General features: G+C 37.9%; 1 protein-coding gene across 3 annotated transcripts in view; it reads left to right on the top strand.

The window, feature by feature from the left end:
- Nucleotides 1–25,162, top strand: part of LOC139690897 (3',5'-cyclic-AMP phosphodiesterase-like) — an 843,102-nt gene that overhangs the window by 365,250 nt on the left and 452,690 nt on the right. For all 3 annotated transcript variants that reach the window (XM_071588514.1, XM_071588515.1, XM_071588516.1), the window contains exon 2: nt 9,765–9,980. In XM_071588514.1, coding sequence (XP_071444615.1) covers nt 9,765–9,980 — 216 coding nt within the window. The remainder of the gene's footprint in view (nt 1–9,764; nt 9,981–25,162) is intronic.

The following is a 25,162-nucleotide window of genomic DNA, read 5'->3' on the forward strand; positions in this document are numbered from 1 at the left end:
TTTTTCTCATCGCAGGGATAAATAACTATCTCGAATGTAAAATCCAAAATTCTCGAGTTTTTTTTTGTCTCATCTCCGAAGTTATTACGGGGACTGAGAAGCAAATATTGAATCATCAGATTGATCTTGCAGAACTGCTAGGAATCCGTAGACAGCTCTTGATGGTTTCTTCGTAGCTGGGGGCGACTTTTCGATTATGTTTTTTGTAGAATATTCCTCAGCTGAACGGTTTTAACTCTCCATCCTGCGGGATATTTCCCAGAAAGAAATGAGGCTGTAGTTTCCTTATCCTTTCGTCTGGCATTCCTTTGCCGAAGGGGCATATTGCAAGAACGGAATCCTTGTTTAATTAGTCTCTCTTGGAGAGGAGATATGATACGAAAGAAGTTATTTATCCCTGCGATGAGAAAAATAATAATATTTCCTATCAGGGACGATGGCGGGCCGAGGAGTATCACCCCCAAGGAAAGCATTTTTTTTGTATTTCGATAATTCCACCGGACCCCAAGGAGACCGAAATCCGAGGTAATAACCGTAAAAACCCCCTCCATTCCCGCAGGTGGATTCGGGCAAGTCCCCGGGAGGATGCGGTTGGTGGGGTGAGCGGGATGTGCTGGCTATGCTAACAGAAGCCGCCTTGTCAAAAGACATTTTGATCCGATACGATATTATTAATACGTTATCGAGAATTTTCAAGTAACTCCTTTCTCCTAAAGAAAGCCTTTTTTCTTCTATTACTGACTTGTATGTCCTTAACTTTGATCGAATCATCACAGGGATCGAGATGGTGCGGGGGCTAACGTACTGGCTTCCCACCGTGAGGGCGCGGGTTCAAATCCCGGCGGTGTTGAATATTTTTCAGAGGTATCTCGATCCCTACTTGAGGTGCTTTGTGGAGGGCACTTTGAGTGAGTACGCCGTCCGTCGGACGGGACGTTAAGCCGCGGACCCCTTGGCGCCTTTCGTAAAGAGTAGGCTAATGCCGACGCCGGGTTTCTCTCCACCCTTCATCCTTTCCTGTCCATCTCCTATGGCGCAAATGACCTTAGCTGTCGGTCGCCTCCCCTCAAAACTACTACTACTACTACTACGAATCATCACTTATTACGCTGTCAAACAATTTTTGGATCTTAACTATTTTCATATTCATTTTTTATTGTCCATAGTCGTTTCGCGACTTACGTCGAGTAGAATGTTTGAAATAGTTGTTAATTAGATTTGGAGATAACGTTTCATTTGATCACCTATCTCGTCCGTAATTGAATTCAGAATTTCAAGATAATATTTCCGTAATATCCCACTGATTTTATTGAGCAATGAGCGCTTTATTTATTTTAACGCCATAGGGAATGTAGTCACCATGTCCCAGCATTGAATGGCGCTTAGTAGATCTAGCCCTTGTCTTTGTTAACTTCGAACGGTAATGTGGGCTGTCCGAGAGAGTGTGGCCGAGTGTAAGGAACGGGTTTCCAAAAAGTGTGATGTCATGCATTTGCTCCCGACTTTAAAAGATAAACACGACGAAAGCCAGGAAAAATATCCTCTCTACACTAATCTATGTAGGTGGGTGACGAAAACCAACCCTACAATCGGTATTGTCGAAATAAGCATACAGTTTAAATTGGTAGAAATTTAAAAGGAAATATGTCATCCAATGTCACTGGAAGTCGAAACCCTGAGTAAATATGACTCTGGATTCTGGGAGATTCGGAAAAGACGAAAGTGTGTGTGGTAATCCTGGGCTAAGAGCTCTGAAATAATGCCTCTTTTCGCCAGTCTTTGTGTTATTCGAGCTTGTCTTTAGTCACTAGTTAGTTCACACGATCTGCATTTACAACGAATTATTAAACTGGAATTCCTGACAACGTCGCTATTGGCTTTATTTTAAATGATAAAACATACCTCGACGCAAAAATGGCACACAATCTCTTCTATTTTTAACTTTGAGGTTAATTAGCTCAATTCTCGTTAACGTCAATAGAAATATGGTGGATATATACCGGAAACTTGAAAATCTAAATCAAAGAGAAATTATGCAACCAGGTGCTGTCAAGGCCACCCCGAATTGGTTTTCTTATTTTACGATAAGTAAGTTTTTGGTAAAGGTAATAATTATTGAAGTATTTGATGGACAACCTAAAGAAGCATATCTTCAAACATTTTTACTGCTTATGAACGATAATGCGATGGATGATCACGTTGACCTTGCTGCTCCAAGAGGGGTTAACGATTATGTTTGTATCAAAATTTGCTGATGGAATAGTGAGATATGTGGTGGCCATGAGCCTTATATTTGCATAAGGGTACCTAATTATAAAATTTATTCTTGTTTAAATCGCTTAAATTTTAGTATTTGTCGTTTATGTTCTTGGAAGAGTAAATGAATCATGCAAAAGCTCTTTCTTGAATGCCATCTAAAGGATAAATAAAACTCATAGATGTCTGCTTGAAGCAAGTTGGCCAATGCGCAGATATTAAAACCGTGACGAATATGTTCTTCGATGCCCTTTAACTTTCCGATAATCTCGAATTTTTATTCGTCTAATGATATTCCTTTTTCTGATTCAAACAATTAATTGCAAAGTGAAATTGCATTCCACTTTCAACTATCATTGTATTTTAATGTTCACCGATCTTTTTTCTTTGTGCTATTTTTTTGTTATAGCTCCATCTTTTTTTCCACGCATCACTGTTTCTTGAGTCATTTACTCTGTTTTTCTTCATTCTTGACTTAATTGTCCAAGCCATTATAAATATAAAGGAAAAATTTCTAAGAAATACTTATGATAATACGGTCCTAATTGTTAGAAGTATAAACAAATTAATGGATTTCAATAAATTAATAATTAACTCTGCTCTTGATTAATGCGTTAATGTTATCCAGGTTATTAATTCGCTTAAATGAGCCCAGTTCGTTTAGCACCTCATGAATTTTGCTGGAGGAGCAATGTCAGTAATTGTATATGAATAATGTCGTTACAATATAGACCCATTTTCTTAGATCCCTACTATCACGGAAAAGGTTCATTAAGAGATTTCTTTTGCTTCTAAGACGTCCTATTGCTGTGATGTGAATTATATTATCTAAAATATGAATTTTCATAGCTTGTGCATGAAAATTCCCGCCTTTACAAAGCTTCCCGCTCTTCACACACCTTCTCGTTAAACATGTCTTTTTATTAACACAAACACGCTCTTTCTCCTTTCACAGCGCACTCTCCACATCCCCGCTAACCTCTCTCCCTCCCGCCGCATTCCTATCTGCCGGCACACATACAAACACAGACGGAGGGCACGTCACCCCTTGGGCCGACCGACCCCTAGCGGAGGCGCCCGCTGATGCCATCGCGACGCCGGCCGGGAATAGCGGCGCATGTCGCCTGGGAAACTCTTGACGCCTCCCTGCCCGCCCCTTGCCCACACCCCGGTCCCGTCCCCTCCTCCCCCGCGATCGCGGTTCACATGCACATGCACGCGAGGGCCGATGTTTGTTTTTCTTCCACGAGGGGCGTGGAATTACGACTTCGCCGTTGTGGTCGGGGGAAAAAAAATGGGGTGGATGGTCGTGTACGTGAGTGTTTGTTTGTGTGTGCGTGTAATTGAGGGAAAAGAGAGAGAGGAGAGGGATGATGGGGGTAAGTGGGTGGTTGGGGTGGAGGGAAGACCGGGAAATATAATGAAAGTGGAAAGGCGGCAGAGGGTAGGGCGGGAATAAGGGAGTTAGTGGGGTTGTTGGTTTGGCGGAATGACGGAGGATGGGGGACGAGGTTCATTCGAGGGAACCAGCTCGGGTGCGGGTGTCGTCGTGTTCTGAATGGCCCCGACGACGTGCTGCATTCAAACTCGCTGACAAACAGCCGCGCACACCTCCCTATGCCCTCTCCCGGCCTGTCCCTCCTCCCCCCTCTCTCACACCCACATTATTTCTTTCTCTCCCCCTCTCTTTTTTTCGCATCGGGGCCACGTTTGATCCGAGTTTCTTTTGTGTCCACGCTTCCATCCATGCGGATCATAAGTGAACGGGTTCGAACGAGAGCTGTGGAAGATGGTTGAATTGGATTTCGGACAGCGGAATTTGAATTGGGTTGTTAGAGAGGGAGAAATGAATTAAAAACCGAGATCGGGTGTGTGAGGGAAGGAGCATGACTCCGTCCGTGTTCAGTAGAAGGACCGCCACGTCTCCGTCCGAATGGATTCGTTGTATAATGATTGGGATATAGAGAGCATACCGGCTGATGACGGGATGTTTTGGTGATCGCCCATTGATCAAAAGAGCGAATTTATTTAGTATTCTGGCACACCTAATATTTCACTTAAGTGCTAAGTTCAAAGGTTATCTGACCAGTTCCCTCGTTGTAGGTTGGAACTATTAAAAGATCGTCCTGTTTTGGGGCAACAGGTTTAGATCTGAACGCGTACGGGTGGTATCTAAATCTTTCGAGTTCGGTGAGGTCGTTTGGTATCGATCCGACCGATCATTATTTGCCCAAAGACCAATAAGGGCAGATTCGGAATAAGAAAAAAATGGCGAATGTGATTGATGTTGCAGATACATATGCAAATTTATTATTTTGTAAGAGTTATTACCTTTGAAAATTATGCTTATCAGTATTTAATTTAATGATTACACTTTATGAAATTTCATTTAATCGCATGAAAAATGATGATACCCGTAATCGTATTTTTGTAATTTGTTTTGATTAAACGTAAGTGAATTTTCTGCTGACGCATGTTGGCCGATAAGCCAAGTATACGAAATATATTTGTGTACACGTAAGCATTGTATCTTCTAGGAGAAAAAATCGAAAAAAATTAATTCACTCAGAACATGTCGTGTTATCGGCTTCAATATCTTTCAAAGCGTAGTGGCTGTTTTTTCCTCCAAAAATGTGCGTGATTTTTCATAGCCGGGTTCTCCATCGAATTCTATGAAAAATGGTAATTTGTTTTTATTTGCATAAGTATATTTCTTAGGATGGTGTCAAATACAAGGATTATGGATTCTTGTTATGTTATTATAATTTCCTAAAATCCCCACGTTATAAAAAATCTTGTAAATGTGAACTTTTTCGATTATTATTATGTCGTAACCTGACCCTCATTCGTCATCTTAATCATTGTGTTCTTTAGGGCGTTGGCTTGGCAAACTTAAACATATTTGCACTTTTTCGGTGCAGAATTTATACCCACGGTTTTACACTACCTGACCTGTCACAGAACTAAAATAACAGAACTAAAGTGAGCACTTATTTGTTTTGAAAGTGTGCGTCTTACAAGCAGATGCGTCACATGCACCAGTTTTCATTTGTCCCCTTGTTCAAATCTACACTCAAAATTTTACATATCGGAATAAGTTTCTTAAATTGTCTCAGCGACGTCCCTATATACATGTATTATTATACCATGCATAGATTTTTTTTGTATCATTGACAAAATTTATAACATGAACTCATTTTATGCAACTTTGACCAAGAGTGATTTTCACCGGACTATGGAAACATTTTCCAAGATAAGCGCATTTGTATCTGCTAGGTATTTATCCTGAAATGCGAAAAAATGGTGACACACATCCGTATCTTATGAATATTTCTATCGCTGTTTAATAAGAACACCCTTCTATTTTAAAAATTTCGCAGAGGAATGATTAATGAGAGTTAGTCGGGTCTGATGGATTTTGGAAGGGTGGTACGAATCGTCGAAAAGGTTATGCGGTGTAAGGGATTGGATTGCGGTTTGAGATGCTATCTGAGTCCGAGGCACGGGGGTTGCTGTTTAATTTAAAGGCGGAGATGGGGCAGGAGGGTCGGAGGGAGATGATTGTGCAGCTTTCCACATCCCTCATCCCAGAGGGACACGGAGGAAAGTATTCCCGGTCTCAATATCTCTCCTAGCTAACGAAGACGATAATCAATCAATCGTATTCATATCCGTCCCCCTCCCTAGCAAGAAGTAGCAGAGTGGAGTGGGAACTCCGCCGATACCGAAGGGATGTTATGTTGGACATAAATCAATTCGGATCCGTACAATGGGGCGTGTCCCCCTCCGTCATTCGCGCTGTTTGTTCCGGGGCCGTTTAGAGACACCGTCGAAAGCGGAGGTCTACAGGTGCGTGTCGTTTATCGTTGTGATTAGGTCTGATTGACTCGAAGGTTTGTGCATTCGATTTGTCCACCTGTGAATATTTCATCACGTTCTTATATTCATGGAGAAATGTGAATTAAGTTCACGTAAATTTTGTCGTCGACCGCACGTATAACATCTTGTTTATTTTTAGGCATTTTATACTTGGAACATTTAATGGGTCTCAACCACAGTAATCAACTCGAATGTTGCGTTTGGATAGGCGAGGATAGATCTTCCCTAATACAGGGTGAGTCAGAATGGACTCCCTGTTTTAATTATTGAGTCGGAGAGGCAAAAATGCGCTTTATTGCTAGACCACAGTGCCCTGCGCGTCACCATCACGCTATCATTGTTCTTAGAGAACGTTTCTACGAAAAAGCCTCGATATTCACCAGACCACTGCATGGTAATTACGAAAAATGACGTTGTTTCCTCAGCTAACGCCACTACTCCCACTCCGCTAATTCACCTGCACGCTCTTCAGTGATCTTTCATAACTAGTGAGGTTATTCTGATTCACCCTGTACTAGGCCCAACGGCTTGTGAAATGAAAACATCAGGGTTGGGTGGTCATTTCCCTTCCTTTTTCCACCGGATATTTCACAGGAACGTCTGCTATATAGATGAAAATGCGCATAGTTAGGGTGAAACTATGATTTAAGAGATGCGAGTATTTAAATTAACAAACAATGTGTGTACGTAAAAACTTAAAATATTGCGTTACTGATTGATATTTTTATTTATACTTAGACAAAGCCCATTAACCAGCCACAGAGCACACAAAGACGTGCCCTGGGGGTTTTAGGACAATGGAAATTTGTGCATAAAAATGGTGTTTTATAAATAAATATGAATTATGATTATTTACGCACCAATAAAAATAATGCAAAAATTGTGCATAAAATTGCACGTACATACATTCTTCGGAAATGGTATTTGTTCAATTCTGGGTGGGCTGGAGGGTATTGCTAAGCGAGGTTTGGAGAGTGGTCAGAGCCTATGGTACCTTTCTATTAGTTTAAATAATAGGGAGAGGTGGGAGAAGTGAAGCTCCAAGTGGGAAGAGTGGTTAATGAGCGGGACAGCATTCAAAAATGGTCTTTTCGATTTTTTCTTCTTCCATCCAAATCGTTCCATCTACGGCCTACGAATTGATGAAAGTCAGTAATCAAATTACTGAGTAAAACTGTGGAAATTTCCAAACCTGTTTTAATTCAATACATCCTTCAACAAGTTGCAGCCTAAACCATTAAAAAATTTTGATTCATTGGTTCTTCTTGTTCGCCGACCCTCTTTTAACGGTAAAAACGTTTGCTTGGGATGACTGATAACTCGTTGTTCAGTGTCGACTTAAGCAATTATGGAAGTGTTTAATTACAATATGCGCATGTAAGAGTCGGTGAAAAAAGCTGGCTATAGGAATTACTCGCATTCCCTATTGTAAATGAAATTAGACAACGAAGTTTAAATCAGCGAAAACGTTTGGTTGTTTTGGAAAAAAAATTATCTGCGTCGTATTTTCGTCATCGTCGATATGTAGGGTCTCGATTCCATGTATTGAATGCTTGCTTGAATATATCAGCGTCCAAACTGTCTCACCACATCACAAGCCTTTTGCGCTTAATGAAGGCGAATTTATTTTTCGTTCTACCGGCAGTCGGCTAACTTCCACGGGTTTTATCATAACCAGTTCTCGGGCAATGTGGGTAAAAACAACGCGGATCACTATCGCAAACGTAACGCAACTCTTTCCGCCAGAATTATTGACTCAACCGAAGCGCCTTGGCAATCTTTCGCTTTTTGAATTTAATGACGTCTAGTTGTCGTCTACTTTGACTTTAGCCGCTGACAGGGCGCGTTTTTACATCAAATTTCCGTTTTTGGTTGTGTTAAATTTTTATCCACATGGCCTCGCAGATACTAGATTTCATTATTGGTTATAAAATTACAAAACAATGTAAATTATAAATTCTTAATCTGGTGTTGACAAAAGCTGTCCGTGTGAATTTTTGTGGTGGGAATATAGTTTTCGTCGTTTTATTGCAGTCAGAAATGTATGAAATCATTAATTACAGCTCTTTTTTAGAATCTAACGAACACATCTGCGTGATGCATTATCGATCCCTGTATGATTAGCGACCTTTTTCACCTTTGAGGTTTAAGGTTCAAATGCGCGATATTGTACTTTATTTCATGTAAGTATTTGTTGAAAGCATTTTGAAGTCATGCCATGAAAACAAGGATGACAAGCATGAAAACGGACACATTTATGAATAAAAATTCCGCGGAATTTTAAGGAGATGCCATCATTAAGTTGTGAGGTGATACTACCCATTGCAGAAGTCGAAGTTGTTTCCCGTTTCGCATTTTTTGGTTTCGTTTTTTTTGGTTGGCATTCGCGTTTGGCTCCTGGAATATTTTTTTTACAGGGACGTATAATTTTTGTTGATATTGATAAATCTGATATTAGTAATGTTCAAATTGAATTTTCTGTACTGTGTTTTATGTCACATGCTGTATATTTTAAATAAGTTTTCATATTGTTGGCACTCTGCGCTTAATAGCCAACTGTAAATGATGGCTGGCTGTCAATTTACTTTCATGACTGCAAAGCGGCTGTCGATAGTGATTAATGTTATGCATCATCTCCTAACTTTCAGTTAGGTCATGACATCGCTATTAATTATTCTACGTAATAATCAATTTTAGTCCGCAAACGTTATGGAGATCTCATTTGATATCCTTGATATTCTTTCCGCTAAGATAATATGTTGTAGTTCTCCTTGGCCAAGAAAAACATTGCGATTGATATATTTTTGAATTTTGTTGCATGTACGAACAATGCGTACTGAAGTCGCTATATCTACTGTTCAATGCGTACAATAGCGCTCAGTTACGATTGCCTGTTAGGCTCGCTTATGCGTCGGCGAGATATTTTCGTTTTTCAGTTATATTCTCGAGTTCCCATTGTAATTTGCAGCTGCATATGACGAAGGTTTTGATAGCATTTCAGCTGAATTTTTCAGATTAAGGGTCTGAAAGTATAGTCTCTGATTCGAAACTTGAACCATCAGTGATTACATGATTTCTATTACCTTCAATGACCGTGCGATTTTATAGGTATTGCGCTGCCGAAATAAATTCAAATGAGCGAAAACTTTACAATCAAATTGAATTCATTTATTAGAGTTTCATAGGAGATAGCGATATGGTAATGGCAACTGAAAATCGTCAAAGATCTCTTGAAATGCAATTTTTTTTAGAGAATGCAATATTTCATAACGGTGAGAGAATTGGAAATAATAATAAAGTTTTTCTCAAACCTCCTTGTTTGAAATAATTCGGCATAAAAAAGTGTTTTTCTGTGCGGTTTAAAAATCAAATTTAAATCAAATCAAAAGGTGATAAACCACCCATTATTCAAAGAGACATAAGGTAGACGTTAAGATATACCTGCCCACGATTCCTCTCGCAACGATCGAAATCACCCTGTTGGGATCGGACGGACAGGTCTACCAGATAATTAATAGTATTCAACAGTCTTTTAATGAATAATATAATATCAACAATGGTAAATAGTAGCATATTTAAGATTCTTTAGCCCCCAGTGTTTCAACATCTCCCCGTTTTTATTTTCGCAGTTTCGATGTGGAAAATGGAGCGAGTCCGTCTGGCCGGAGTCCAATGGATGGAGGGGGCGGGGGAGGAGTCGGCGGGGGCGGAGGGGCCTCACCCTCTGCCGGACTCGTCCTCCAGAACCTCCCCCAGCGACGGGAGTCCTTCCTCTATCGTTCCGACTCCGACTTCGAAATGTCACCAAAGTCAATGTCCAGGAACTCGTCCATCGCCAGCGAAAGGTGAGTGTCTGCATGATTAGAAAGGACTCTAGGGAGCGGTTTATTTTAAGAACTTTAATGCGATCCAATGAACACGAAGCCAAATATGAGCCTTTCTCTAAATAAAATCTTACAATTGGAATTGTTAAATAGTGCCCAAAATTTTATGTTGGGGAGTTTATTGGGCAAATATGAGATTACACATCTAACTCTTGTTAATATTTTATAAGTTCAGTCTTGATCGTTATCAAATAATTTAAATTTAAAGATTTTAATGAGGCCTTTAGTTTAGATAAATTTTTGTTTTTAATATTTAACTTATATTTCTTTATTTATTTGGTTAATTTTGAGGACTTCTAAGATCCTGTTTCTTGTGGCTGTTAATATTGTATTTGTTAGGGTTTTCTTCAGTACAAACGGTTATATACATATATTTATATGTAAATAATAACTATTAAAAATTACCCTATATTATTATGTGAAAATCAGCGTTCAAGGCCTAGGTATCATTAGAAATATGTTTTGGATTGTACACATTTTCAGATATGTATAATTATATCATTTTTTTCACAAAATTTTGCTCTTGAAATATTTCTGTTACTAAAAAGTAAAAAAATGTAAACTAACGAAAAGTACAGATTTTATTTAATTTCATTAAGGTTTACCATTTGGCTTCTTTGGTGAGCGTAAAAGTTACATGCATTGATTCCACTTTCTTTTCAGTTGCCGTGTTCATAGATTTTTCTTTCAGGTGTATTTTTACAGCAGATGAACATGTCAACGACGTCATCACGTGAAATCAGAAGTGAAGTTTCGGAAATGTCCCCTGGATTTCATTTCTCGAAATTTTATTTTACTGACAACCTATCGCGTGTAAATCTTGCCAAGTTAATTTTATTGGGCTAGCTTGATATCTGTTTTGATTTTGAACCAACCTTACATTAGGGACGAGTTTACCCTAATCGATTTCCGAATAATTTTTAGATCTTTTTTCACATAAGACCTTTTGACCTTTTTCAATGCTTGCTAATGTACAAGTAATCAATGTTAAAATATATTCATGGACCGTAATTTGTTTTGATGTCTTTCTGGTCCGAGTTGTTGAAAGAATCTTACTATAAAATTAGGGAAACTTAGACATTTATTTTTGCAAAACATTGATATTTTTGGCAGCATGAGAAATGATCGCTACATGGCTTTCCGACTGAGTGTGTTATATTTTTTACATGTAGAAGCTAAAACGATTTTTGAACTATATGTTTTAAAAAAGATCTTAGATAGGACTAAATTTGAATTGTTACAAATTAAAACATTTAATAATAAGTTATAGAGGATTTGAGGTTTGAGTCGAAGGTGATCTAGGCGATGGTAATAGCTTGACAAAATAATGGAATATTAAGCTTTCAATACGTCATTTTTGCCAATTTGATTTGACGACTGAAATATGAGTGAAGTACGTATTAATAATTCGTACGAGTAAATTCGTTCAAGTAAAAATGTTGTACCTTTAAAGTGCAAATTCAAATCATATTCATATGATTCATATTCATTAATTATTGCTCATAATACATTAGGAATAGTTATATTCAACACTATGTGCGACTTCATAATTGGCCTTTATTTATGACCTTTTCAAAATTGGTCTTTTATAGCTGGTATGCGTAATTTAGACCGTAGATGTCGTTAGTTTGTGTTATGTAAATATATCACCCATGGTTAAGGAGTTGTGGTACGGTTAACTGGTACTTTTTAGCATTTTCGTATCTTTAATTTAAAACTTTAAATATACGTGACTACATTAAAATGTGAATTCTATGACCAGCACTTCAAGAGGCGTCAACGTTCAGTGAATTAATGAACATATTTCGCATGAGATTTAATTTCCATATCCGTCACTGAGACCCAACTATCGCTTGACCGACAAATGTGACTAATGAATATTCTAATATACCCAAGTTGTCCTCTTGGATGCGATTCACAACGTTGGCAAGCAGATCGGAAGGAATATAGGCATGAGGCTTCGGATGAGCATGATTGAGACGCAAATTGCTAACTCTTCTTGCGAGTTCCACCCTACGATATGTTGTAAAAACTCGGCTAAGTGCGACAATGTGTTGATTCCTTAGATTTGTACTCGCCAGCCGAGTGGTCTTATTCCTGGGGCATCCTGGAGACAAAGATTAGGGTTGGAAATGCCTGTCACAGGTTCCTAAGTTCGCAAAATTTTATCACGGCTGTTGATTGGCAGAAATTAAGGAAGTCTGAGAGGAGAATTCGTGGTTCTATCATGAAAAAAAAGTTAAAGTGATTTAAACGGAAATCCATTAGTCCATCAGCCGGGAGTAAGTCGTCTTGCTGGCGTTGCATTTCATTAAATACATCACCGAGAAATGAACAGGGTGTTTGTTGCAAACGCTGTCATTTACGCTTATTTCAGGATTTCTAGAGACCTAATTATAATCTACTTAACTACACGTGGCAGCAGTGCCCGCATGTAGCCGGTGGTTATACCTTCTATTCCTTAATTATTTTTTTCCTGAACACTCTCGGCATCACATGTCGAGGATGCATGGCTAGTGTAACTGTACATCTGATGCACAGGTAGACACACTGCGACTATTTGATCATTATATTCACTAGGGCGTACGTAGCGATTTGATATCACGGTTCTTTAACGGAATCTCATTTATTTTATCAATGATCTCCTGTGCTACTGCTAAACTCTCTCAGGAAATATATTTCTTGGGATTACTTGAAAAAGTTTTCAATTTTACCTCTTTTAGCATGCCTATAAATTTAAAAAAAATGTCTAACTAGTTTATCTTTGGATTTCTCACTTAGGTTTCTGTTGTAAATTCTCAAGCGTTGGGAACGTTGGAAAATTTACCTTGCCCTCTAAGCCTCTCGTCCGGAATTCATTGACCTGTGGAAATAGCCTTGGTCAACCTTATTATTTTAACAAAGTTATCTCATATTTTCCGACACTGTAACGTTTTTGAATATTTTAGTCTATGTACATCATAGACCTGGCTAGTACTACACAAAATAGTTCCCCATTGTTACGGCTGAAACATTGGCTCACCCGAGTGACTCGGCCGTTTTAGTGATGCTATCACGTTAGAAACACTATTGAGGAAGATTGTAAAAAATGACAGAAACTTACACTTATAGACACTTTTAATGTCCTACGACCATGGTTTCGATGTGATGATGATGCGCGGAATCGAAACCATGGTCGTAGGGCATTAAAAGTGTGTGGAAGTGTATAGTTTCTCTTATTTTTTACCCTCATCATGAAGCAATTTCACAAAGTTAAGCCTGAAACTGCTAACTATTGAGGAAGGCAGCGGAAACCATCTCAGTCATTTATCCCACGAAAAATGTTGTTCAAATTAAAAAAAATTGGGTTTTGACAAGTATGGCACTAGGCCTACTGGGCAGTGCATTGTACCTGGCAGCGGAAGAAGCAAGGCTTCCGCGGACCTCATCACACGAAATCCTTGTGGAACGAGATTTACAGCAGAATTGCGGAAGAGACAGAGTTTATATAAACAGAATTACGTACTCTTGTTTTTGGTATTCCACCGTTTAAGGTAGGTTTTGGATGGACACAGACTACGCAGCGATACCTTTCGTTGCCCCTCCTAGGGGAAAACACAACCCTTCTTCGAGCACTAATTCCCTTTTCAATTCCGTAGACTGCCTTCCTCCTTTCATTCCATCAACTATCTCTATCCTATTCCTGTCCCTTCGTCGCTTGCTAATGTTCTCCGCTCTATCATATTCTTTAACAACCCATTGCCAATCAAAATACTTTGAATTCATCTTCTTGCTTCTTTTGGATTTCTCACAAAATCCCACGCCCTCTCTCACCGTGCTAGTATACTTCCTCGTATGTTTTACTTTCTGTCCTCTTCACCATTTCCATTCTTTTCCGCTAGCTCATTTTATAAGCCTTCAATCTTCGCCTATCATATTGCTTCGACTACTATGCTTCCACCTCTTACAAAACTACGCTCCATATCCAAGTCTTATCCCAACATCCTTACTCAGTGATCCGGTCATCAATTCCCTCCTCCCTGTGAACGCTTCTTTTCATAACTCAGTTCTTTCTCACATGTCCCCAATGCTGTCACCGCAGTCAAAATAGATCCCTAGAATTTCCGGACGTCGTTGAGAAGAGTGAAATTTTAAAATATATGTAGTGCAGAGATGGGGAAGAAAAGAGAGATTTTAGGGCTGACTCGATGAAATAGGAGGTAATGAGGGATTATTGGAGCGATAGATTTAGAGTAAGAATTATGTGTAGGAAGAAGAGATAGCTCTAGGGTAAGTAATTAAGCCGAGAGGAAGAGAGCCATCGAGAGTTAGCCCTAATATTAAAAAATAGATAGGAAGAAGGGTAATAAGCATAGAGGTGAGTGATGGAATATTATTAGTACAGTTAATAGCTGGCGAACGAACTTGGACCTTATTCACATATGAATGCCGACAATTAATAAAGAGGTTGAATAAACAGACAAATATGCGATAACTTGGAGAAAAGGTTGCAGTTGTCCTGAGAAGGAAATATATAATGGTGATCGGGGATTGGAGCGCGAAGGTAGTGGGGAAAGATATAATAGTAATACGGAGCTTAGGAACAAGGGATGACTGCGTGGAGAGAGCAACAAATATCTGCCAGGAACACGTTTTAATCATAAATAACACTTAGTTTATGCGATACATGCATAATGCTGCTTATTAATTATGCATAAAAATTGCGTAGGGATTCAAAAACATACCAGTTAGAATATATTATGGATAGGCACGGATTTAGGAACAGCATAATCAAATCGCCCAGTCTCTCGGAAATGAGTGTGAATTCAGAAAATATTTTTTTCTCCGACCGTAAGTTAACTTCAGATTTCATTAGATATTGCAAGGAAGAAAGGATTAGGAAATATAATGTAGAAATATTAGTGCTGGCAAAATTTAGTGTAAAGAGATACAGTTTAAAGTACGAAGATATAAATGATGATATGAGGCGGGAAACTAATATGACGAAAGAAGCGTGGTTGAAGACGTTGTGTGAGGATGTGGACAGTATTCTGAAGAATGGTGAAATTTGGTGCGTTTTACAAGGATATGAACGCACTTAAAGCAAGTAATAAGGGAAAAACTGTGCATACTATCAATGATGAGACTGAAAAGTTATTTATAGACCCTGAAAGTTTCCACAGAAACGGACAGAATCTAAATTTTAAAGATATTAATCCGGTGATTTAAGACTTAGAAAGAGAATGACGTCAATGAGAACAGATAGACGCTAATCCATGGCGAGATATATAAGGTAATAAAGAAATTGCAACCAAATAAGACCGTGAGAATAGATAAAATTCCCGCGATATTAATTAAGCGACTAGTAACACGGGGAAAGAAGAGTTTTTATGGGCTAATTCTTAGAATTTATGAGGGAGGAATTAGGCCGGACTACTTCGTCGGACTAGTTTTAGTTCTTATCTCGAAATAAGGAAAGACAACCATATATGAGGGATATATAACCATAAATTTCATTTCGCAAGCAGTTAAGGTGGTACTTATGATCATCACTGAAAGAATGGAGAGTTGTAGTTAAATAGTTTGAGTATAGGGATGGGGGAGAGTTACGCGTCATACCATAGCAGCAATGTGGCCACTGATGAAAATAAATCTAGAATAAAAAGGGATGAATTTTTTGCCCCTTGGGTTCGGAAAAGGCGTTCGATAGATTAAATTAGCTGAAATAATGATTGTATTGCAAAGATAGAAAAAGTGTAAAGGCGACTTAACCGCAACCTATACGTCTCGCTCAAGTTCCTGTGGCAGATGTAGAGTCACGATGGGGTTGCCGATCATCACCGCGCCATCTGACGCTTGTCATGTACAGAATGCCGTGAGGCTCATTAGAAATGAGATAAATATATCCTGGGGTTTCATCGACGTTTTTTCATTTTCTATCATCTTGCAAGAATCCACTACGATTGTTGGCTGCGTCTAATAGTCTTCCTGCTGAAGTTTTCAGGACCAAAGCCTTAAAGTGTGTGGATTGGAAGAAAAGGTTATTGTAGCGTACAGGGTCAGGTCAGGTTGTTTGGAGAGACTTGTAAATGTACCGATGCCAATGAATCACATTTCCAAAACCTACCTTAAACTATAGACTACCTACTCTACTAAAAATCAAGTTAAACTTCATATGGTAGGAATTTGTTTCCATCTTACATCATAGGCAACTGTCTCGTTAAAATATATACGTGATCCTTTGGTAATAGGTAATATAAACTTTATGACGCAGAAATATCATCATTTTAGAAGTTGTAAGTAACTTTCCTAAATTGGGACAGAATAACTTGTATCGTCCAAACTGATAAATTTACGAGTCGCAAAACTTGATGATGCTCATCATTTCTACGGTGGCCTTTACCATCTTTCACCGAAAGTGAATTGAAATTTGCACAAATACGATTAACGGGAGTCGTGCATGAGACAAATGAAATGTACGCGCCAGTGCTAAATCGGACAGACGCAAGAAAGAGAATCTCGTGCCTTCGTGTTTACTCTCTCTGAAGTAGGAGAAAATGCATCCGAAAGGATGTTTTCGGAGGTTCCCCTTTCATGCCTCTCCCGTCACCATTAAAGATTGAGAGAAGAGAGGAGCGACCATGGTCTTCCACTCCTTCAAATTCCCAGTTTTCTCTCCATTAATGCTGGGTGTTACTCCCACTCTGTCCTCTTCCACGCCTCCTTTCAGGCACGTACCTCTCTTCCTCCCCGGCTCCCCCCCCTGCATGATCTTCCCTTCCCTCTCTCACAATCTTTCTCAGCCTCTTCTCCTCCATCCTCCTTCTCAGCCGTCTCCTTCTAATCTTCTCTCACGGTTCTTAGAGAAGTCTTCATCCATCTTTGGGAAGCAGCTCTTCTCCTCTCCCTTTACCCTCTCGCTCCACTCCTTCGCACTTACCTCTCCCCCCCCCCGTCTCAGCCTCCGCAACTATTCGCAGCACCCACTCCCCCATGCCCCCCTCTCCCTCCCCGCAACCTTCCCCATTTCTTTATCCCTCCCGTCCTTCGACTTGCCCATCGTCCCGTGTAATTGCATTAAGGCCTCATGGCATGATTTCTTCTTCTTCCATCAAGTGGATACTTCATTATGGAATCATCCGCCGATTTAACTTGGAGGCAAAGTTTATTTTCAAAACGATATATTCTTCTCTGTATGCTCTTCTCCCTTCAAGGACTTCCTGCCTCGGGCTTTGCTCCTTCTTTATTATTCTCTTGTATTTTTTTCCTTTGTCGTATGCAATATGAACGGAATCGTTTCGACCCGACTCTTCGCTAGCGCTTAATTTACTGCCACGGTGCCCTTTTCGAAAATTGGGGGCGGTGGAATTTTTGTAATATAAGCCATGAATTCCTTTGAATTAGGTATGATACTTTTTTTCGGGCTTTAGGTTTGTTATTCTTTTTATTTTAATCTAAATCTCATAAGGAAGTAATTATTATATAGATGCGCTTCGAGATATTACTGCGCAATCAAAGGGATGGAAAAGTATTTCTTATTTTTTCTTCTTTCTTTTAGAAGTGCTTTATTCAATGATTTTATTAAAATAGGATATCCTAAAATTCCTCAAATATATTAAATTTCTTAATTATCTTTTAACCGAATTCGTTTTAATTACATACGTATTAAGAATGCAATTAGTTTTCAATTGGCAATAATATTTTTAGAGAGTGTTATCCTTTAAGTTAATTTAATGCTAAATTCATGAAACTACATACATATTTTGCCTACTTCATAAACTGAGTTGGGTCTTATGTTTTTCTTATCTCATTAATTCTATTTTCATGATGATATTCGATCAGCTTTGGAACAAAATAAACTAATGAATGAATGAAGCATCACCAAGATGCTCAGCGTAATTATTTGTAAATTACTTATGAAATATAATATGATAATACACATTATCACTCAAGATAAATCTAAATCATTGATTAGGCTAGTACTTCTAAGAGTGAAGTACATATATACATTTACCTCGAACTTATGGGCCTCAATAATAATATAACTATTTTAATTTTCTTAGTGATCCTTTAATATTCAATTCTTTTACCTTCATTTGAGTATTTTCGTGGGTTTTTTATGATATACATTAATAACGTTTTTTATTGAAACCATGGGAAATGTTGACACAATTCGCAGACTATTGGATGGTGAAAGGGCTACACATCATGTCCTAACAGGAGTAATGTCGAATGGGTGCAAAGATAAAAAGAAAAGTTGTTTTAAAAACACGGATTCGCTTTGAATCGCACCGTCATCCTTAGTTACGTGAGGCTTACCTCTAACAATTAGGCCATCTTATCATTTTTCATAAGCCATCTTTCGTGAAATCTAATTTATAATAATGTTTACCAAATATGCAGTTACTCCCAAGCCAGTACATTTTGTGTCCAACGTGACTTTAAATCATTAATAATTCAATAAATAATGAAAAAGTAAAACTCTGTTGTTTCTACTTTTAGTTTTTTGAACCTTGCGTATGTAATTCAAGAGCCTTTTGAGATCTCACCCAACCTTTTCGGAATCTTGTACCTTGAAAATCTACGCGTGTGCTTCATCTTATTTATTTTTATAATAAAAATGTGCGAAAACTCAATTTCTGGAGTTACATACAATAAAAACCTCTTATTACATCGCCGAATACATGTAACTGAGCAATCAGGATGAAAGTTTGCAATGATTTAAGATTCCTTTCAGGCCTAGTTTTAATCGTGATAGCAATGTATTCATTATTAGTCTTGAATCCAATCGATTTAAAATCTCTATGTACAATTATAATTTCAAATGTGTGTTCATGTATTTTTTCAGTGGAAAAAATGTGGTTAAAACTCTGACGCAGATTAAGTGTAAATTACAGTATTAAAGAATAAAATCTTTTTCGTTGAAACGTGACGGCAGAAGTAAATAGTGATACGTTATTTTAAAGTTATTTGTACAGCCCGCGCATTCTGATACGTTTCGTGTGCTTGTAGTGTACCGTGTTTTTCTTGTAATTTAAATAATGATACACTTTTAGCTACCCATGTTTACTACCAGCACGTATAATTAAAGCGGTACCCGTCAATTTTAAGCGAACACATGTATTAGTAGGCTGGTGAAATAACAATCCTTACAGTAATGCAAATCTCTACGCATTTCTCTCTCCCGTGGCTCCCACAACTCCTATTTTCTGTCCGTGTTCCTTTTTCATATGCTGTCCAGTGGAGAGAAATTAAACAGCTGCTCCTCCTACCGCAGGGAAATTCACTGGTTGCCAAAAGACACACACGTGTCTGTTCACAGTTGAATGCATAATCAGGTGTGCAAACACCCGAGTAACAATGCCACACGCCTACCTGCAAGTTAAGTACACCTGTTTTCCAAATAGGTGTTCGGAGTGAAAACTATACTGCTCAGCTGTATATTATTACCAGTCTATTGTCTCTATTATTTCCGTTATTTGTTTAAAACCTTAAATTTAATGATTTTCGTCGTTAACTATGAATATTTTACTAGATACTTAATTGGCAACTTAAAAGAATGTGATAATATTACGTAGAAATATAAAAATAATTAATTAGACTCAATATAAATAGGTAGAACTTACAAGAGTGAGTATTGTAATATTTTCATGTAAATTATGAGAATATTACGTGTATACTGCCAGATGAAGAATTTATTATTAACACCGAAAATGATAGACGGAAGTTATTTCTTTGCTATTCTCAGACTCTTCGAACCCGAAATCATGAATTGGGAGTTGCACCTACTACATATTTGACGGAAAAATCGACTTGCACAGCCACAACTTGTTGAAAATTAGTTTTAACTTGGGGAAAATATTCATTTCCACAAACTTGTTTCATTCTCACAATTTGGGTCTCAACATACTAAATATCATCTGCAGATGAATTTACCCGAAAATACGTTCGCAGGGGGAAATCAGATTTGTTGGAATTATATTATTTAGTGAAAATGCAGAGGACAAAGTTATTTACGCCCAGCGTTTGATGCAAATCGTGAGATTGCTGCCTGTAACTACGATGTCAAAATGTAAAATTTACTATGTAAATTCATAGAAACATAACAAACGACGATGTTTAGGAAATAGCAATTTCACTGGCTAATAGTTCAAACAGTAATTTTGTGTTGTCTTTTAAAGCTCATAATGTCAAGCCCTTTTGTCATGTATAGAGTATTTTTTTCTAAATATTAAACTACACAACGGTGTACCTAGGAGAATTTCCCTTCCTATCTCGGTTAGATTTGTTATTTTCTCCACTTCTCCTTTCGGATGTATAAAAAAAAATATGCCTCAGGTGTACAATGCCTTATTTTACAATGATTTATAATACATTTAAGATGAGGAAAGAAACATGTTATTTGTTGTCTCAGGCGTAACTTAATGGAATTTGCCAAACATATTGAAATGAAATGAAATCATTTACTTTTTAACTATACACACTTTTGTGTGGAGTTACAAATAAAGCATTTCATTTCATTTCAAATATGTTTTTGTTTCGGGTCTATGAGTTTAACTAGAAACTAAAAAGAATGTATTTCATCATCTTGAATGTTTGCCACAATGGGATCTTGGAAATTCAAGTAAATGAAAATGATAATTTTATAAAAATTGATTCATTTCAATGTTAAATAGAATAAGTCATATAGAATATGTAATTAAAGCTAGTTTTTTTCCGGATAGGCAGATTGTAACAGCTCATTATAACAATGATCGAATAGATGATGATTTTTCATGGCTTGCTTTTCTTTCAAAAGTATTTAGAGATTAGTTTTTAATAAAGGAGAAAAGTCTTATCTAAAAACCGAACATTAACATGATTCAAACATCGGTACTAATGCACAGAAGCTCGCTCATACATTCTGGAAAACATTGATTCATCTTGTGTATCAACGAAAATTAACCCGAATAACGGATTGGAGAAGAGGTATCACAATGTAAGTTTGATTGTCCTGAACGCTAGAGGTAAAATAAAACAGCAATTCTAAAATATATTAGGCTGTAACTACGCAATAAAAAATATTATTTAAGCGACAGCATTGCGAAAATTTCATCATAAGCTGAAGAATTTCTGCAGTTCTCTTCAACATTTGAAACGGTGACATTCGCTTTATCCGAGAGGCAGGATTTAAATCAAAATGAATATTGGCGCGAGAGGTTTTCCATGCATACATCTAGTTTGAGAATTCTCCACGTTGAAGCAGCAGCCGCAGAGCTCTGGAAATTGGCAGTTGCTCATTCGTCCACCAGCCAAATCGGCAGCACTACTGCATCGAGTGGAAAGGATCGATTGGAATGAGGAAGGAGCAGCACGCGAGCCAAAAACAACCGCCAGTTTTCGAAAGGTCTTTTAAGCAAGGGCGACGAGTGAGCATGAATGTGACAGTTAAATACATAAGAGTTGTTGGTTTGAATTTCTTTAAAGTTAACAGAAATTTCCCCAGTAGAATGTTCCATTTAGTGGTGATAATCCAAATAGAACTGTCGGTGATTTGTCTCGACTCTTTTAGTGTTTAAAAATAATTCGTGCTTGCTTAGAATATCAAATTTCCGCCAAGGGATTGGTTTTTTAGGTACCTAGACGACTGATTTGCACGAAAAAAAAGGCCGGGCTAATCTTGATTTATAAATAGTAGATCAGAAATAATACGGGAACGTTTAATTCCAGCGGCCACAAGTATTGAATGATAATTTGAGCTGTTTAAAATGGAGTTGTTTACTATGGAGCCATTTAATATGGACCTTTATTTTCTAGGGAGTTGCTAACACTTTACATGAAACTGCAATTTATATGAAGCTGTTTACAATGAAAGTAGGAGTTATTAGTTATGGTTCCAGAATTTGGGAGAAGTACCGGTAACATGTAATCTTACCAGCGCGTATAACACGAAGATATATCAATCAGTTTGTGTGACAATGTGAATGGGTCAATATTGACTTAATTTAACGACGCTGTGGAAATTAGTAGTAAAAAGTTAATTTGGCATATGTTGTGAAAAATTGAACTCTAAAAGAGCCGAAAAATATCTTTCTTCAGGGTTAGTATGTCTTACACTTAAGGATTCATCATGACTTATGATCGATCATTCATTCGTCCATTACGGCTTCAAATTTGTAACACTCTGCTCGAAATGAGGTTAACGGATATTTAATGTTTTAAACCTAAGAAAATATTTTTATAATTCCAAATTTGATTCATTTTTTCTCAATGAAAGATTGCGAAAATGGATAAATTTTCCCTCTCGTTGGTGTTTTGGCGGGAAACCCTTCCTCCGTCAAGTGATTCCTCGGGTTGCCGCTAGTAGCGCTTGCGAGCGCTGGCCAAGACTTGCATAGAGTAATCTTCCATCTGGTGATCGCCCATCGAAGCTCCAGGTACCTATTTCTCTTCTCAACCCTCCCCGTATCAAAACCCCTTGTCCCTCGTTCCCTCGCCGTTCTGCAACTCCTCCCACCTCTTAAGCAGTAATTCACCTCGGCAATCGATCCCCGTGGCCCATATATTTCGCGCACTCCCTCCCACTGGTTCTCTCCACCAGTGCACCTAGGTCCAAACCATTCCCAAATCACTCGACCGCCATCATTCCCTCACACTCCCGCCCTGGTGCTCCCTGACTGTATGTCTGGCCTCCCCTCATAGCGATTGCATTCCTCCCGTAAGCAGCCCCTGGAGAACTGCGGAGATTTCAGCAACGCACTACAGCGATTCAAATTCCTGCACGGGATAGTGCTCCACCGCCGTAGTTATCGAAGGCATAGCGCCCTCATTACCCTTGCAAATAATTTTTCGAGAAATTCCTCTTTAGAGACTCCTCAGTTTTCAAAACGAACATTCTGGTGAGGATTGGGGAATACATTCGGCTCGTCGTTTTAGCTGAAATTAAGGGCACAGGATGAAAATTAATATGCATATTTTAGCACGCCGTTATTTTAAAAACGCTTCAAGGAAACAATGATTTAATATACCACTCCAAATTTCGGTATCGAAGTATCGAAATGATCTCAAATTAATTCCAACGACACTAATAAATTGGAGGATTGTTTTGCTGTACAGGCGGGTATCGCTTTTGACCATGGTAGCTTAGAAAATCATCAACTGTACAAAACTAAGATATAGGTTAGTTCGGGCCAGTATAAGGTGGCCAGTTTTTTCTCTATACCACCTGCAATTTTTCTGAATTTTATTTTACCCATATGACACATTGTACTTAATGGTTTCGCATATACGTGAGTAGTATATGAACTCGTGGACCCCTTAATAGGCCATGTCTTTGCTGCCAGATTAAATCGTTAAAATTTCTCCTTTATTTGACACTTAATATTAATAATTTATATTGAAACGTTGAATCAAATTTACATTTTTTTAAATCCATATTTAACAGGTGATGGTAATGGAATTTTTAATGTTCCGCAAATTGATGAATGTATGCATTGAAGCATATTTATGGAAAACATTTTAGTAATTTTTGGACATATTTTACATTTTTGAAACGATTGCACACGATAAATTTGTGAATTATTTTTAATAAAATGTCGCAAAGGTATTCTTCATAATGGCCATGAATGAAAAAAATCTAGCTTAACTCATGTACCGTGCATGTATAAAACAATGATTCCCGTTTTATACATTAAAACAGAAATTAAAACGGAACACATGTGTACCTATAATATAAATGTGTTCAATAGACTCCCATGTAATGTCGAAATTAGTCACGAGCGTTCTCAAGTAAGCAACGAAAGAGGGAATATTTAAATTTATGGATGGGTCGATGAGACGTAATGTGTGATAAGTATAGGATGTGAATGATACTATGACAGATTCGTAACGTAATAATATTCATGTTACTTTAAAAGCCTTCACTTCGTGGAATTCCATCTTAATTTGGAATGAAAAAATGTACAGGCAAAATTTGAATAATAAAAAAGCTTTTATCAGTCTCAACATATTGCCGACATCAAAACACTGAGCAAAAATTGCGAATTTTTAATTAGTATTTTCCAGTACAAAATGTTACTGTCTGGGACAATTCAGGTATACGTGAGCATTTTGAAATACTTTTATTTTGTTTTTTTTAAGAAGCAAGAATTACTTCTTGAAAGTAATTCAACGCATAAAGGAATTTTTAAGCAATGCGCAAGATTTTTAATTGTTATATTAAATTTTAGGCAGTTAATATATTTTAGTGGTACTTTTGAGATGCGTGCAAAAATACAACGGGGGGGGGGGGTAAATGATGAACTGTGAGAGATTTGGAGTTATACGTAAAATAAATAATGAAAGATGAAACTGATCGGGAATCCTGGAAACTTTGTGGGAACGGGGTCTTTGTTTTAAGTGATACCATGTGAAATGGATGTCTTGGCTTGTGCTGCCGTCCCTGCGGTTAGTCAGGAAAGCACTTGCGTTAGATAGCTGGTACGAACAGAGCATGCGCAGAATTTGGCGCGAAAATCGCCCCATCCTATTTCCCGCATATTTATAGCCGGCTGTTGCCTCTTTATCAAACAGCAACCTAGTTTCATTATTATTCACTTCACGAAATGAAGGGTGTAAGGAATTATGCAGCGGAACTGAAGAAGTCCTAATTGTAGTGTCGAAAATGAGGTCGTGTTTTGTTAGGAGAGGCTAAGTACTGCATCGTTGTACTATCCAAAACCCGCCTTAGCCGCTAGAATACCAATAATTTCCTACTTTTACCATACAATTTACTGCAATATTTTACTCAAGACAGCCTTCACATCTAATCCAGACTAAATGAAATGTCATGTTTTATTCAGTAGGGTATTCTTAGGAATCCTTAAATTTTCTTAAGACTTTCAAATATTTATCCGTATATTTTCTCTGAAATATATTATTTGTGTTTGTTTTGTAACGAAAATTTGCGGTAAATGCTTCAATGTCGTCATTCCAGTCGAAAACATTTAAATGAGAATATGCGATTGATAAAATACGTCATTCATTTGTTTCATTCCAGTGCAACATAATATGGGAAATGCATAGGTCATACTTTTGATGATGAAAGATGACCTTGTCTGTCAAAACACAACCAAATTGGTTGCACCTCAATTGTGTCAATGAATGCGGTAACGAATTGCATGTGTCGTATCATATAAGAATCGTAT

This window comes from Hetaerina americana, unplaced genomic scaffold (genome assembly GCF_022747635.1).
Source record: "Hetaerina americana unplaced genomic scaffold, ioHetAmer1.1.p SCAF_3, whole genome shotgun sequence".
In the NCBI taxonomy this organism is placed as follows: domain Eukaryota; kingdom Metazoa; phylum Arthropoda; class Insecta; order Odonata; family Calopterygidae; genus Hetaerina; species Hetaerina americana.